A 16,923-nucleotide genomic window follows, 5' to 3' on the forward strand; every position below is an offset into this window, starting at 1 on the left:
TGCTATGTCTGTTTTTTTATGGAAAAAAGAAAACAATTTAGGTCATTTTTTTTTAGAAAAATAACATAGGTAATTTGTTTGTGAAGATCATTATTCATAAATAATACAATATATTTCTGTTGCTATGGTTACAATGGAGTTGCAGTATATACTTCAATGAGACAACAATGACGTTTTTGCTAAGTTATTGTAGAACACTTTCAGCATTTACCATTACATGTAAAAATAAAAAAATGCATCACTGATGTGTTCTTCAAACAATGTTTTTTTGTTTTTTTTTCAAGACATAATATAGAACAACAGAAAAATGTTTCCATGGTTACGCAGTTAATTCCGTAAACATAATACTACATAATCTCATTTAACACACAGTAATAGTTTAAGAAAACCGCCTTATTAAATGTCTTCATCATATTAAAAGAGTTAGATGATACTAACGGCAATGATATATAATTAGGCATATAAAAACTAAATTCAATGTATGTTTTACAAATTATACATATATTGTGATTTCATACAGGTTAAATTAATTGTTCATGAAAAGGGAAAATGAACATGATACTGCCGACAGAAATGATTACATGCAGTTTAAATACAGCAGAAAATATTCGTAGATCTATATAATCCAACTGTCATAATGAAAAAAATGTACATTACTATCATATTATGTTACAATTATTGTTGAAAAATCTTCCAGTGTTTTAGAGGAATTTCACATTTATACTGTGTTCAGCCTTACATGTATATTGTGTGTCAACATTTAACAAATGCATAGTACTGTTGACACCATAAAGTTGTTAATTCAATGTTTACATAAACTGTATGTAACATTTGTTCTTTTTCAAATATATGGAATTTGGATCTAGTACATCTTCAAAAAATGAAAAACACTTTCAAATTAATCAAAATTTCAGAGCGCTTTCTCTGTATTACTTTAAATGTTAAACACTTTTTTCCATTCATTCTTCGTTTTAAATGACTTGAGTTCTCAATTTGAATGGCTTTGGCACTGCTGGTTTTGAGCATACATTGCTGTTACTGCAAAGGGGCGCTATTTCATTATACAGGTACCACTGTCGACTGGCATCCAACTCAGGAATGGTAATAGGGTTGGTGAATTTGCCTGTCATGCCAACCCCCTGCCTAAAAATATTAATTTCCGTCTCTGTGTTGAAGTTATAATCCTTCAAGAATACTATACCAGGTCATGCAGAAGACATTCTGTAATGATAAATGTATCAAATATTTAAGACAAAGAACACATAACCTTTTCTTCAATCCTGAACAAGAGCTGTCCAAAAGACAGCCCACACATAATTACATTAAATAACATTTTAGAATTTATTACAGTAATGACAACTTCTTTTCATGAAAAAATTCAACCATCGCACATATTCTATATCAAGTAAAGGTCATGATTTTGATCTCATTTTAACAAATAGTTCTTTAACCTGGTTAAGAAAAAACAGTTACTTTATTAGAATTATGTTATTTCTGTTTAACTTGCTTGCAGTGAGCTAGACACTCTTTAACAACACAAACAAAACAGAAAATGTGGTATTTTAATGTAAGTGGCCTCTTTGCAGACATGATCTCTGCAGCAAGTTTTATCAATACTTGATTATTAATAAGAAACATAATTGATTAAAGAGGCTCAAGCCAAATATACCTAAACATGTTCAGAACTGAATTCTGTATGCCGGGCCTCAATCAGGTTGTACTCCAAGTCATCATGTAGACCCATCATAACAAGCCACATTCCATAGCTAAAATAAAGCGTATATTTAAACAATGAATTCTTAAACAAAATCTTCTAAGTAGCAATAGTGAGTCCTTAGAATATAACATACATGTAGCATCACGTTATTAAAACAAATAAATGCCAGCTACACAGTTAATTTTCTTACATACACACCAAAGTCTTAATACGGTATATTGTGTAAGTATGCAATATTCAAACTGTAATTCAATGTTTATCAGTGGAGATATTATTTTTCATTTACATAAAATTATGCACAGTATATATATAAACTGGAAACTAGTGACTTTCCAAACTGAAGTGTATGAACACATTGTAACATTAAATATTTCAACATCAAATTCTATGTGCTTAATAAATATTTCTTTATTTATTGGGAATTCTTACCTTATTACAACACTTTTCTTATTTTGTCCACTATAATTGTCCATATGTAATGAAACATTCTTTTCTCCATAGCCATGATGCTTGAAGTGATGGTGGACCATAGATACGACACTGTTTGCTCCTCTTCCAACAGCAGTACTGTACTTTTCATACAAAAACAAGAACAGTTTATAAGAAATGTAATAAATTCTCATCAAAAATGGAGTGAATCAACACTGACCAAACAGTTCATCCTTTCTTATAGATAATGCTTCACATCAACCTGTATTTATCAAAATTTAATTGAATTCCAATTCACAGTGCTTATGATATAGCATCTTTATTATAAAGCAATGCAGTATTTTCAACCCAATTTCAGGGATTTACAGAAAGTTAAGTGAAAAAACCCACAGAAATTAGTAAAATCTAGTCTTAACAAAACACAACATCCTTTAGATAATTTCACTTGACAATATTCTGCAAAGGTGTCACTATAATTCCAATGTAAAATGTGCACTGCAGGCCTGTAGCTTTTATTCATAGAGTCATGATTTGTTTGAAGACTATGGAATTTAATTTAGTGATATATGGAATTTCATAGTTAAAACTGATATTGAAAAAGTGCATTTGAGGATACTGACACTGATATGAATGTAAACACTAACTTCAAAATATTATACCTGCATGAGGATTCACAGAAATACAAGGGCCCTACTTGCTGAGCATAGTATGGGGTCAATACTTGTTGAGCATAGTCAAAACTGCAGTGAGCCTTTATATTTCTTACTGCTGGAGGTTATCCTGAAAAATATAAACAAAGAATGTCTCATTCATTTAGTAGCCTACCAGCATGCTGACTACCAGTAATGGCAGTAGTGAGAATGAAAAAAGTGGTTTTTATTTTAATTTGCATGTAGATTTTTTAAGAAATTTTCAGGAGGTCTATTTTAGTTGCTATTACACAAAAAGTGACAATTCAAAACACCACTTTTCCTGTGTTATTGTACTATAATTTTCAATTGTCATAGATTCTACTCTGCATAATGACCATGTATTTATTAAACTGTTCACATCTGTGACAGTTCAAACCTATCTTGTAATATTCCTGTTCATTTACCTCTTTACAAGTTCTAAATAGAAAGTTTTATACAGAATGTACTTAACATAGTAGATGTCTGACTGTCTTGGCTGCAGGTATATTCTGCCATCATGAAAACTGACAAATACACAGAAAAGATATTAAACGTATCTGATAGCAGACTGTCGAATCGAAATGTCAACACTGGCACTATTTTTCGCTGCAAAGTTTTATCTTTGATACGTCAACAAACGAAGCGGTCTGTCCATTCTGTTTTGCCTCCAATTACGAATAAATTTATAATGAAAATTAACACTTACCATAACAATTAATAAATCCGCCATGCACTTTAAATACCCGCGTATATTCAGAGCAATAACTGCATGTATTCTCTGACCCAGTTTCAGACATGTATGACAATGGCGTGTTGATTTCAAAGGGAAACAATCCGCTAGTTCACTCATTAGGTTTGTGATATTTCACTAGTGCGATAACTAAATGTTGAAATGTTTTAAAGACTTAAAAATCTTCGTCCGATATTATGGATTAACACTAATGGCTGTTGCTTGAAAAACAAATTAATGAAAACAAATATCTAATTAAGTGACGTCAACTTCAACGTCATTTTGCCGAAATCGAGGCTGGTGTAATTTGGGATAAAAATGTGTCTCGGAGACGGACGTTTTTTTTCATTTCTGAATATGGCGGCATTGCTCACCAGCGTTGAGTTTTTAATGTACAAAGTAGTGGTTAAAATATTAAGACTGGTAAAGGATGCCGCCAAGGCGAAAATCATAAATCATTTCAAAACGTCATTATCTTCCAGGTTTTGACGCCCACCCAAAATCGTTATAAATGCATATCTAGCGTTTGATATTTACCCTCTAAAATTGTCATTGAAGTTAATCGTATACTAGACAGACGTGAAAACCATGGCTAGAACCATTTTAAAAACACACAATGCGACTTCCTTATTAAAGAAGCCAGTCCCTAATCACCGGTATATCTGTCTTACCTTATTACGACTTGCATTTCAAATTAAAGACAAACAAACGAGACTAAGTCATCATTTTCTATGTTAGCCAAAATTACATATGAGATGTGTCGTGGCCGAAAATTCAGAGAATATTATTTGACAATTAATGTCCAGGGATTTCCTGGCTACCCTTGCAAGATGTTTATTTAGTATAAACAAATGTTCATCACCACACCTTTACAATTCAGAGAAATAGAAAATTGAAATATATAGTTTGGAGATGTTTGCATGAGTACAATAATTTACCGCAACACGTAACATTATAAATATTGTTAGCGTTTCAGTCTTACATAAAATCAACATTTATTATAAAAAAGTCATTTAGAAAATATTACTGAAATACTTGGTTAACGGATATTTGAAATATGTGACTTATACTGGCACGTAAGAACATTATCAAAAGGGCATTAAGAACGATTGCATGTGTTATGGGCCTCTCTGTGCGCGCAAATGTTTTTCAAGCTCAAATCTAAACCTTTTAGATGAAAGAAATGCACATTTAGTATGCCGGCCTAAAAAACCAAAATTGGAGATGCACAAAATATTTTTATATGAAAAAGGTTTTACAACAAGTACCTTCATAGAAACTGGATAATGGAACTTTGTTATCATTTAGCATTTTGAAATATTCAAGATGGCCGACAATATGGCAGTATATATTGCAATATTTACATATTTCCTAAATCACAGGAGATTATGACAGGATTGCAATGAATTTATAATTTTTATTGCTACAGGTAACATGAAAAACATCAAGTGTATATCTTAAGGAAGAAATAATTCTTTTGAAAAATCCGAAATGGAGGTCAAAATTGCTGCCAAAATGCAAAATATCTATATATTTTATTAAACCCTGTACATGTGCAGATTTTTTTGCTACCGTACATGGGTACTTCTAATAATTAGAAATGTTTACAACACTTTAAATATTTTCTCAGTAATTTCATAACATAGAGATGGATAAAATTGATAGTCCAATTCACAAGCGTAACAATTCAATCATGGAGTGTATACAAAATAGATATGATTTGTGATAAATTTGCTTTAAATGCTAGTCATAATTTATCAAGTGTCATTACTATGTTATCATATAGATAAACCGGTCATTGCTCTATCTTCAAATTATGTGTGTTAAAAAGTACACAGAGTTATTTATGTAAGATATACTTCCTTTGACATTTAAAAGAGCTATTGGAAGATCGGCATGTATATATTTGTTAAGTTGTCGTATTCTCCGTCAGAATCACTAGAATCATGACCTACATCACTGAATATTTCATTTACATCCTTCGCCTTATTTTTGACAGCAACATTTTTACGGCAAGTCGGTAGGGGGGTGTCTTCCAGGATTGTAGTCGGTACAAGCTTCTTGAGAGTTAGATCCTTGCTCTGTCTAAAACTGATAGCATCAACATTTGAAGGGCCTTGGTCCAAACAACTCCATCATATGCTTGTCTGTATGTGTGCTCTTAACAGTCTCATTGAACGATTCCAGTGTCAGTGATTTTTTTTTGACATTATTTGATCAGTTTTTTTTTGTCCCATTTCATGTCCAAATATCAACTCTGATATTTGACCACCTTTTTAGCTCATTTCATAGCAGGCAGCAAATAAACTTCATGTCCAAACTACATATCCAAGTTTTCTGGAATGCATCATCGTTTCACTTGTTTCACAGCGGCTGCATTTCAGACGTCACACAATTTCTCAACAGTATTGCATCTAGACAGGATATAAGCTGCTTAGAGCTGGACTGTAATAACTGAATGCCACCATACGGAGGAAAACGGGCGAGAGAAAATTTAGGAATATTGACGTCGTAATTTGACATCGTATTCTAGTGTCTAACCCATTTTTAAGCTATGGTTTCTTTAAAAAATGTTGAAGGGATATTAACAGTAAGCAAGAAAATGATCTAACATGTCAACCTGAGTTAGGTAGGTGATTTCCCAACCCTCGGGACAGCATGGATAGAATCCCCGCTGGTGCTCTGTTTTCCATCTCATGCTGCCCCTCAGGTTTGGTAAAACTCTATCTTACACAGACAGTCATATAAGATATGAATCTGTTATCACATGTCACTGTCGCAAAGTCTGCTTACACATCAACTGCTGACATCAGATTCCTTCTGGCTAGTCTTTCAATCTACTCTATTAATGACAACTCCCATTTACATCTTGAAGGAGCCTGTGGTTGTCAACTTGTGACCGAAGCTTACAGGCAACCTCACAGCATTGTCTCCGTGGTGCTTGAAAATTATTTCTCTCATTGGAACCTCGTTAATCATCAACAGAGTAGCATCACACAATCACGTGTATACCATATAGACATGACAAACACAGGCTGAAGGGTGCAGGATATAAATACTGATGAAAAATCTTGTTCTCGGTAGACGAAATTGAAATCTGCAACATGTTAAGTACATAAAACATTCATATTTTGTCATAGTTATAAGCTGATCATTTCCTTTTTGTCTGGATGTGATAATTTTTCCAAGCTAAGTGACATTGGAAAGACAGATCTTGCAAAGCAGCTCAATCTGGACGGAATTGGTCATGTTGATGCAGGTATGAACAAGGTTTATGAAGAAGCTGTTCCATTGCAGCCAGTTAGGTTATGGATGGACTAAAAGTATATCAGATATGACATCTTGGTATCAAATTTTGCAAAGAAAACCGTTCATAGATACGCAGACTACAATCATTTTCACCTACATAAAACTCTTCCTATGAGAAGTCAGAAGAGCATACATACTGAGACACGCATATGCTTTGGACCAAAACCCTCCAACCTTTGAGGCCACCAGTTTTTGATAGGGCAAATATCTAAACTTGTAAAATCTTGTACCGACGACAGTCCCGCCCGGAAGACAACATACATCCCCTTATCTGTTTCGGTTATGTATCAGAATAAACATTTGCAACATTCCGGTGTTCTGTGGCCTACCTTGCCTGCACAATATTCTGTAACTACCATAAAACCTGTACCTCTGAACAAGACGGACACAGGCTATTGCAAACATATTTGAGTGATGCAGATGATTATTTAGCGATTCTGACAGAGACTTCGAAGTGCCACACATATAAATCGTTTGATAGCTTTTCTTTGGAAAAACAAACTATGTATAACGTATTTTAATAATAATGTTCTGATATTAAGGCAGCATAATGATAAGGTATTTGAATTCTGTAACATTGAGACGAAATTTGATAAACTCTCAATGCCTTAAAATTCATATCCATATATGGCAATTATTTCATTCTTGCGAGATTTAATCAGGTATTTTTGTTTTTGCCAATCATTAATCATCAAATCTGATCTAATCCTTCTTTGATATTTGACGCGTGACCGCCGATACCTATGCAAGTGTAGCTTGTGCTGTAACTCATCCCATAAAGATTCACAGCGCACATTTATAAGAATGAAATGTTATTACCTGCTTCCACCGATAACAAGATTATAGCAACGTTTTCATCAAATATTTCTGGAATTTATTTCGAAACTATCAATCATCAAACACCATTATCGGTATGGGAGAGACACAGAAATAGTTGACAAGCCGCAAGGGTTTGTTGTTTAACAGAGCCATGTTAACCTTTAACATTACATCAACGTCAGTCTACTTTGGCGTGTTGCTAAGTAAAATTCAATGAACCTTTTTATCATTGGACAAATTTATTTATCTTTTAACAACTTAAAGACAAACATACCTTTGCTATTCTTATCCAGCGACGGAAACAAATATCTGAATTAAACTTATTTGAATATGAGCTTCATGAACAGTAGTCACGTTTCGTTTAGTACATTCAAATTTCCACCATTGACCTTACCTATTATGCATATGCATAACCATTATCTTATTGAATCAAATAACGCAAGGTATAGCTGGGGCGTCTCAAAGTCATTGTGTGTTGTTAATTGTAGAAACATACCGCATTCTTATATGTTTTGTGTTCAAATGTAATGCTTTTGAATATGAACATCCATTTTATTAAGTTTCAAGTGTATTGGCATAATCAGCAAACAGTACTCCTTTGGCCATTTACAGACTCAAAACACTATGACAGAGACACATTTACATACACAAATGATAATGGATACTTAATATTTATATGCACATTATTACATTTTAAAGTTAGGAAAGAGTTGAATTTTTCAGGGCATTTTATTTCTGATTAACATGCATTCTTTAACATATATTTAATTTATCAACCTCTTTGTTATACAGTTTTTAAGAAGCATTTATTAGAAGTAAACATATACGGTAGCAAAACCTGCACATTTAGAGTGTCTTATGCAAAATATATAAATGTTCCGTTTTTGCAGCCATTTTGATAGCCATTTTGGATGTTTCAATTGATTTTGCTTTATTTTTTTTAAATATACATTTAATGTTTATCTTGTTACCTCTAGCAACAAAAAAAAATATATATATATATAAATTAATACTCCTGTCAAAATCTTCGTTAATTTGAGAGATAAGTCAATTTTGCTTTTTTTGCGGTCTTCTTGGTGGCCATCTTGAATATTTCAAAATGCGCAATAATTTGAATCATCAGGTTTCTATGTAGTACATGCTGTAGACCCTTTTTATGCAAAAATGTTTGTACTTGCTGTAACTTGAGGTTAGGTAGCCAACTGGCATTTGGCATACTAACTAATTATACTGAATCTCCAACAGCCAATAAATCACGCACGCACACACACACACACACACACACACACACACACACAGACGCACACACACACATATAGATTTGAAACTTCGGATCTTTATTACTGAAAATATCTTTATGGTTACTTAGCGGAATTTGGTTAGCTGAATTATCTCTAATTTGTTGTGTGTGGTTAGTTCTTTTAGTTCTTAATATATCGTCAGTTTTGCCAATATAAAACTCTCCACATCCGTTGCAGGTGATTACATACATTTCATTTTCAATGTCCCAAGACAAGTTTTCATTTGCAAAGAATGTTTTTCCGCTAAAATGGATGCAGTTACTTACTTTTATATGGTTGCATAGACAACAGTTAGGTCTTTCTCATTTTGTAACAGTGAAATGTCTTTCGGCCTGGGTGGTTCCAATACTCCCGCTTTTATAGCTTTGGGTATTGTATAATCACCCCTTGGATATGATGCCTGTTTTTTAATTTTGTCTTTTGGCAGTTCCTGTGATATGCAGGCTCCATAACCTCAGATCCCCTTTCTAAATTCCAGTTTGTTTTGTTCTGCTCATTGTTTTCTCGTTTAGGGCAAACCCATTATTTTAACTGGGGACAATTCGCCGCTTTTCTTGGAATTACACACTAGTGTAGCATTGAAGGTTCCATGTGCACCGCCGTATGAACACATCTGCGGATGTCTCTAAATTGTTTTTTGTACTTTTAACATGTGTAAATGTTGAGTTCTGCTCAACCCGGGGCTAGAGGGCATGGACAGTAGCATGCATTTTCACTACCGTCCATGGACAGGCTCAATGAATCCAAGCCTGCAACATTTGCGTTTTTGTTGTGTTGAGCGACCTGTGGAGTTTCCACTTTTTCTTTTTATTAGACTTTATTGTAAATCGTTTGTTTTTTTTTTCAATAGTTTTGTTAAGGTGTGGTGGTTGCCGTTTGCTTTTGATTAGTTTGAAATTGCGAGTACCTCTTTCGTTTTAGTGTCTAACATTATTAAAGGTAAATTATTTCTGATAATCGAACATAGTTCAGGGTGTTAGTGTTGTATGTAAATTCGTAAGGCATTGCGCCTTTATGTGGTTTGATTTTTCTTTTTGAAGTAGTGTCTCTTTAGGAGATTTAAATGCTTTTTTTAATTCCAATCTGAATGATAGTTTTAGAGTCATTTTTGTTAAGAACTAGCATGGATCCAGACCAGAATAAGCATCCACACAGTCTTGTCATAATCCTTGTTGTTCGCTTTCACAGTCTATTGTAATTAGAGAAATAATTAGCGAATTATGGATCCTGAATGCACTATGTTGGATTTTTCATGGTACGGATTATATATTTAGTATTTTATTCAATACATTTATCTTTACTTTTATGAATCTTAGGCAAACCATAAATCATACTGGGTTAGAATACAAAGTTTAATAAATGATCTTTCCTGCTAATTTATCTCCTAAATTAATCTTTAATTTTTTTTAAATGCTATTTAAGAACATGTTTTATCAGCTTCAATGTAAAGTGTTTTATCTTAAAACATTGAAATCTAGAATTGAGAGTTAATGATAAATCTTATTGATTATAACTATGCCTCCATCTTTGTCTGCTTAATTGATAACAGCATTGCCATCAGATTGTTAGTACGTAATTGCTTTTCTTTCCTTCAACTTTATGTTGTATTTCTGATTGACAGGTATCTTTACGTGTGAAAAGTTTATATTGGCTTCGATAAAATAAGGAGGTGTAAAAGTACTCTTGCTACGTGCTGATGAATCATCATTATCTATAACCCTTTTAAATAAATAGCCTCACTGACTTCGCGGTATTTCCATAGTACGATAAAATCGATGCGATGAGCATTGGTTTTCACTTTGTAAATAGCGCGACATTTCCAATTGGGTTTCTTGCATTTCATTAAAACTATGAAGCTGCATTTCCTCAGAAACGACCACATGTTAGTACCTTATCGTGCTAAAGGCTTAACAATGCCATTCATAAAAGATGGCAAATACAAAATGCAGAATGGTTTTAGGTGTACTAATATAACATCATTTTCTTTAAACTTGTAATGTCAGTGAAAAATGGCATGTACGATCCAAGCTTTTAATCATACAAAGAACAATGAAATAAAAATTAAAGGCATTTCCTGATTACTCAACCCCATCCTCAAACCCCGCCCACCGCCTGGATTATGTAAAATATTTCTTTCAATCACATAATCGTTGTCGTTTTAGATCAAGATGTATTTATTTATATCTTGTGTTCTTATTATTATTATTATTATCTATCTTGAGCTTTATTGATATTTCGTTGCCCTTTTCTCATTTGATTAGTTGTTATTAATCTTCTGATAAACGAAGGAAATATTTTGCAGTTTTAAGAATTCAAGTTTTAAGTGAACAAAGAGCTGATATAATGTAGATCGATTTAAGTAGTTTACATACCGGTATATTATATTCTTTTTACGCTACATTTCAGGAGGCAACACAGAAACATAGGAAGCAAAAAGTGTCTTCGACAGGCGGGTGGTGTGCTCAGACTAGTGTGGAAAACTCGGGGGAACATAGTACTGATAAAGAATTAGTTCCACTATTGGCCATTCTTTTAAAACGTAAGGTTTCAAAGTTCTCTGCTCAATTTCCTATTATTTTCAATAAAGCGCTAATTACGTATAGGAATATCCCACTTGTAGAGATCAAGGCCTTAATACACTTTGACAAAAATCAAACAAAATAGACATTCTTCTTAAAAAAAAACTACAATAAAGTGTATTTATTGATGTATGATGATAACAAATTACATAAAAATACATAGTTAATGTGAATAAACAACAGACAGTAAAGACTTCACAAACATATACAGGCACACATTTAAGGATCGCAACTGCACCGATGGCCAGCCAGGTCACTTCTAATATTAACATTTTGTTCTAAAATTACATATTTCATTGATTATATATTATTGCAATTAACATTTCAACAAACATGTGGATTGGGCAACAGGTCCTAACAACATTTCCAGACAGCAGTAATAGCATCAAGCACGGCAAGATTAACACGGAACACATCTTAGAAAAAGTAACCACTTCTACAGCGAAGACTTGCTTGCGTAGATATATATTAAATTTGACACTGTAGATTCCTCTACTCCTAGCATTTAAAGGAGGAAAATGAATAGCTAAACGCTTTAAAAGGCCCGACAAATTAAAAAGTACATCAGCGGTAAAATGTTCGTGGTTTAAATGAACTGCCTATCATGGAACCCAAAACCAGGTCATGCCGTGTTAGATATAAAGAAAAGCGTCGCTTAGGAACGTAAATGGGGTTGTACCAAGCAAATCCAGGCACATTCTCAACAACTACTGATTCGGGCCTTGGTAGAAAAATCGTCTAGCTTGCTTGCAACAATCGGCAGTTCCACTTATTTTCCATGTTGAGTATAGACGGATAGTCTTAAGAGAGAAATAAGAAAATTCGAAAAAAAAAACAAAAAACAAAACAAACAGTGTAATCAGATTCGTCTCCCAATATGGTCAGTGTAATATCAGGCCCGATGTTCACAAAACATTTTTCGTTTTCGGCCGGATTTGAGAATGCCCACCTACACTGAACAGTCACTTAACATCAATTTAAACTTAACATATATTTTTTTTTACATGCAATTAAGATGAAAGTGAAAAGTTTATTTATCAATCTCAGCTTATACTAAAAAAGTTTGTGCACATGGGGCCTTTTAATGTGAACACCTCGCTCGTCTATATGTATTTGACATTACGCGCCTATTATTCTTACAAATTAGACTGCATGACTAAAACAGAATAGAACTGCTTCTATATTTCTAAACTTTCAATCATTTTTCCGTAGTCTACAGAAACTACATTTAAACTAAAGGATGAATAACTTTCCCAATTTAATACCAATGCCTTTTAATATTTTCTGTACAGTTACTTAAAACGAAATTTCTTTCAAATTTCTCATATTTGCAGGTAAGCTTTATTTAGCTGATAATAAGGACATTGAAACACAATTGAATTCAAAATATCTGTCACTTGAATTTGTAAGATCATGGACTGCAAAAAAAATTTAGCACATTATTTGAAGCTTTAAAGATGGATAATGAGACGTCATAATAATTTTATTAAAGGATTAACATCGCTTTAATCATACCTATTAGGTTCAAAGTTTAGTAATCGCATCAATGCTTTCGAACTCATTATGTGTTGATAAACATAATTCTTAGTTATAGTTGACGCAACTTTACTCCGATGGATGACCTTTGTAATATAATAAGAGGTACAATCTATTATTGAAAACGTGTGTACGTATAACGCTTCATCTCTTTGCATACTGCACTGTATACAAACTAATTGCATATAAATATACAAGGCTACCCTAAGCACCCCTTATTTCTCTAATGAAATGATCGATATGAATAATCAGCCTAACGTCAACCATCGCGGTCAAGTTGCGACTTCTATAACACATGTTACAGTAATGACATCGTCACTCTATTGTTAACAACATATAATTGACAAACAGTTTGATAGGTGAATAGAAAAATGAATAATTGTTTTCAAATCTTAAATGCGGCTCGTGAAAAAAGCAGTGTTCTGTTTACGAAACAGTTCAAAACCTGTAATCCCACTTACGTTGAAAATCGATTTAATTACGCACCACCTAAGTTACACAATTAATATAGTGACTTATGGTTGTAACACTTTCCAGCGAGGCAAGTCAAAACTTCCATTGATACTGGTAAGAGAGATTGATACCCGTCTTAAATCGCTTTTATATAAAAGTCTGTCTAAAAAGCGTTCTGTTAAAGGTATTGACACTTTAAAATTATAATTATAATATACATTCCGAATGATGTGCATAATACTTACTTTAACTACGTTGATAATACATTTAAAATTTTAAATGAAATCACATGTGTTTCACGTCAAACTTTTAATAGTCAGTCTAAATGGCTATGAAGTTATAAGCATTACTCAATGTCGCTTGAAGATAAAAAAACGTAAGAGCAGAATATCGCACAATTTTGAACATGATTCACGTGACTATGCTTTAAAGTATAATCTGAAATATATAAACTAATCATAAAATACTAGCAATCTGCTTCTGTCTCCCGATACCAATCTCTTAAGTGCCCTGACAAATAAGTTACGTACTTATAATTCGTTTACAGTGCTTAAACATTCTGAATCCACTCGCAAAGTCAGTCTGTACAACGTTTATGTTAGCATTTAAGTCATCATAACTCATTCAAAAGCAAATGTTGAATCATAACGTAATCCTTAAGTGATGTTCTCGTTAAAGCCCTTATTTTCATTGGCAGTTTGCCATGCATAGCCATACTGTTGCGAAGTGCTCTTGACAAACACGATGCATTACCACTTTTATAAATAACTGATGCAGACAAAATTGTACAAAATACATCAAAAGACACAACAAAGTACCACGGCAGTCACTTAGTCCTGGTCTCATTCTTCTCTTTGGATTGTAAATATAAATACCGTTTTTATAGAACATAATCTCTTTCATCATATCTCATTAGCATTTTTCTATGCTGTACGGTTTGAAATTTTCATAGCAAATATGCGACACGATACTATGATAGCACGCCCCTAAACAGCAGATACTGTCAGCAAAAAGACGTTTTTAACTGTTCAATGCTTCATAACTGCTATAAAACCTTTTAAACAACCCATAAAACTCAATGCTATACATTTGTATCCTGAAGAAATGACTTGCATTGCATACCGACTTCGGTTTACCATGTCCTGAAGTGAACAGAAGTTCGCATCGCTTTGTAAAGTCATCTATATTTTTCGGCCTAATTAATTCCACATGTACTTAAAAGCAATAGCAGTGATTCTGTATACTTATTCTTAAAGCTGTATCATAATCAGTCAAGTGCAGATGTTAAATGACTGTGTATCCATACATATATAAGTTTTTAAAATACAAAATGTAAGGGTAGATTTTCGGGAATCACAAAGCACCACAAACACAGCCACAGAGCTAAGCATCGCAAAAAAGGCCCAAGAAAAAAGAAGTTGAAACAGAAAAATATTGTAGATTTGTTGCTTCAAAAAATTAAGAATAAGTACATTATGAATTTGCAAATACAGGAAAACGTGGGTTGGGAGGCAATAGTTAGACAAAAAGGGTCGGATATAGCGTAAAGGTGGAGCAAGGATGAATATTCAACAGGGAACGCAACATTCTTTGAATGCACACACACACGCACGCACGCACGCACACAGGCACGCACGCACGCACGCACAACATTAAAAAGATGTAGGGCACCGTCCATAGCAAACACGCATAAATACACATAAACACACACATAAACAGGAAAAACAGCAGTAGGACACCGCCTTAGGCCGGTCAGCATTCAAAGTTATGGCGGGCATGCTAACTTATTCTAGGAAAAATAAGAGATTTAGCAATTGCAAGGGAGCATAACTGCATGTGCAACGGATTGAATGAGGCGATTGGGGTAGTGGGGAGATATGGGAAAGACACGCTAACAAGACAATATACACAACAAAAAGAACGAGACGGACTGAAAGCAAGTTGGAAATAGGGGCATTGCCTTGGAACGGTCATTACCCTATATGAAGGAAACTGGGAGTTTAAACGTCTTTAGCACATGCCAACCTAACAAATAAGACATTATACAATATACTGTAAATAAAATCACTCCCAGCTGAAAAAGGCTAAAATATTAGAGACAAGATTACCAGGTAAAACATAAAAATCGGGTACATCTAAGTAATATTTTCACCAATGTACTCAAAAACTTGTCTTAAGTCTGAACAACAAGAGCCTAACTTTTAAGGGCATAACTAAGCAAGCTGCAAGACAAAATTCCATTTTCTCCGTCCATTTTTGTAAGAAAAACTTTATCTAACACTATTTTAGTCATCTCACCATCAAATAAGAAAGCATAGCGATTAACTGTAGACGGATAAATCATCAAACATGTACTGTGCTTCACGATTTTGCATTATAATTTATTTTGATAATTTTTGACACATTTTACAAATACTTGTCAAGTTTAAATTCAGCAAATGTTTAATTGTCCGAGTTTTATAAACTATATCTTCGTAGTATTTTTGGTGATATTTAAATTTCTCCCATTAAAAGCCTCTAACTTTCAGCAAGCTCTTGTAAACGAAAAGCTTTCGAAATGTAGACACCATATGATGTGATTTATAACTTCCATCTTTTTCATAGTTTAGACAATAACAATCTGGTTTGTAAATGCAAATATCGAGTCAGTTTGTAAATATGTTTTATACCTAGAGCCAAAAAAAGTACTTAAAAATGAAAGTGTACACAGAAGTAAAAATATAAGAGAACTTGTGGCAAATATCGTAGTACAACTGCACATTTTTTAATTTAAACACACATGGAAAAAAATATACCGAATAACATATTGATGGCTTAACAATGTAGTTCAACTATCTTTTCTGTACAAAACTTGCAAGGCTGACGTCATTTTGCCTGCGTGTCATGCTTTGGATAAAGACCAAATTCTTAAAGGCCGTTTTAAAGATGTGCAGCTTTAACGAAGCATATTACATCAAAAAACAAATAAACAAACAAACAAAAAAAACAACAAAAAAACACACAAAAAGCAACAAAACTGCAGACACTATTGGCGAGTGTGCGTGTGGCGGAGGTGGAGGGGTACTTACAATCATAATGTCGTTTCGAATATATGCCATTAATATTTTAAACCGCTTATGAGGAAAGAGATTGTGTTTTACCAAAAGCAATTGTTATTTTTACAAAACGAAGGGAACAATTTGCCCAGGACGAACTTACTGCCGTGTTGACTCTTCTTGTATTTTGTCTGCGTTAGCTTCTTTTGTTCATAAAAGTGGTCAAACATTCTGTTCGTCAAGAGTACATCGCAAACAATATGACTATGCATGGAAAACTGTAAATGAAATTCATGGCTTTTGCAAAACGTTATACAGGCTGGCTTTGTAGTGTGAATTCTGAA

General features: G+C 33.5%; 1 protein-coding gene and 1 long non-coding RNA gene across 2 annotated transcripts in view; one reads left to right on the forward strand and one right to left on the reverse strand.

Annotated features, from left to right (window-relative positions):
* Positions 1–16,923, forward strand: part of LOC128555063 (uncharacterized) — a 50,784-nt gene that overhangs the window by 19,519 nt on the left and 14,342 nt on the right. The window contains exon 2 of the mRNA XM_053536417.1: positions 11,383–11,515. Coding sequence (XP_053392392.1) covers positions 11,383–11,515 — 133 coding nt within the window. The remainder of the gene's footprint in view (positions 1–11,382; positions 11,516–16,923) is intronic.
* On the reverse strand, positions 505–3,617 carry LOC128555064 (uncharacterized). The gene is made up of 5 exons (XR_008369779.1): positions 3,524–3,617; positions 2,806–2,926; positions 2,147–2,289; positions 1,670–1,766; positions 505–1,221 (listed from the first exon to the last, which is right to left on the reverse strand). It is a non-coding gene; the product is annotated as an uncharacterized LOC128555064 (long non-coding RNA).

Source organism: Mercenaria mercenaria, unplaced genomic scaffold (genome assembly GCF_021730395.1).
Source record: "Mercenaria mercenaria strain notata unplaced genomic scaffold, MADL_Memer_1 contig_994, whole genome shotgun sequence".
NCBI lineage: Eukaryota > Metazoa > Mollusca > Bivalvia > Venerida > Veneridae > Mercenaria > Mercenaria mercenaria.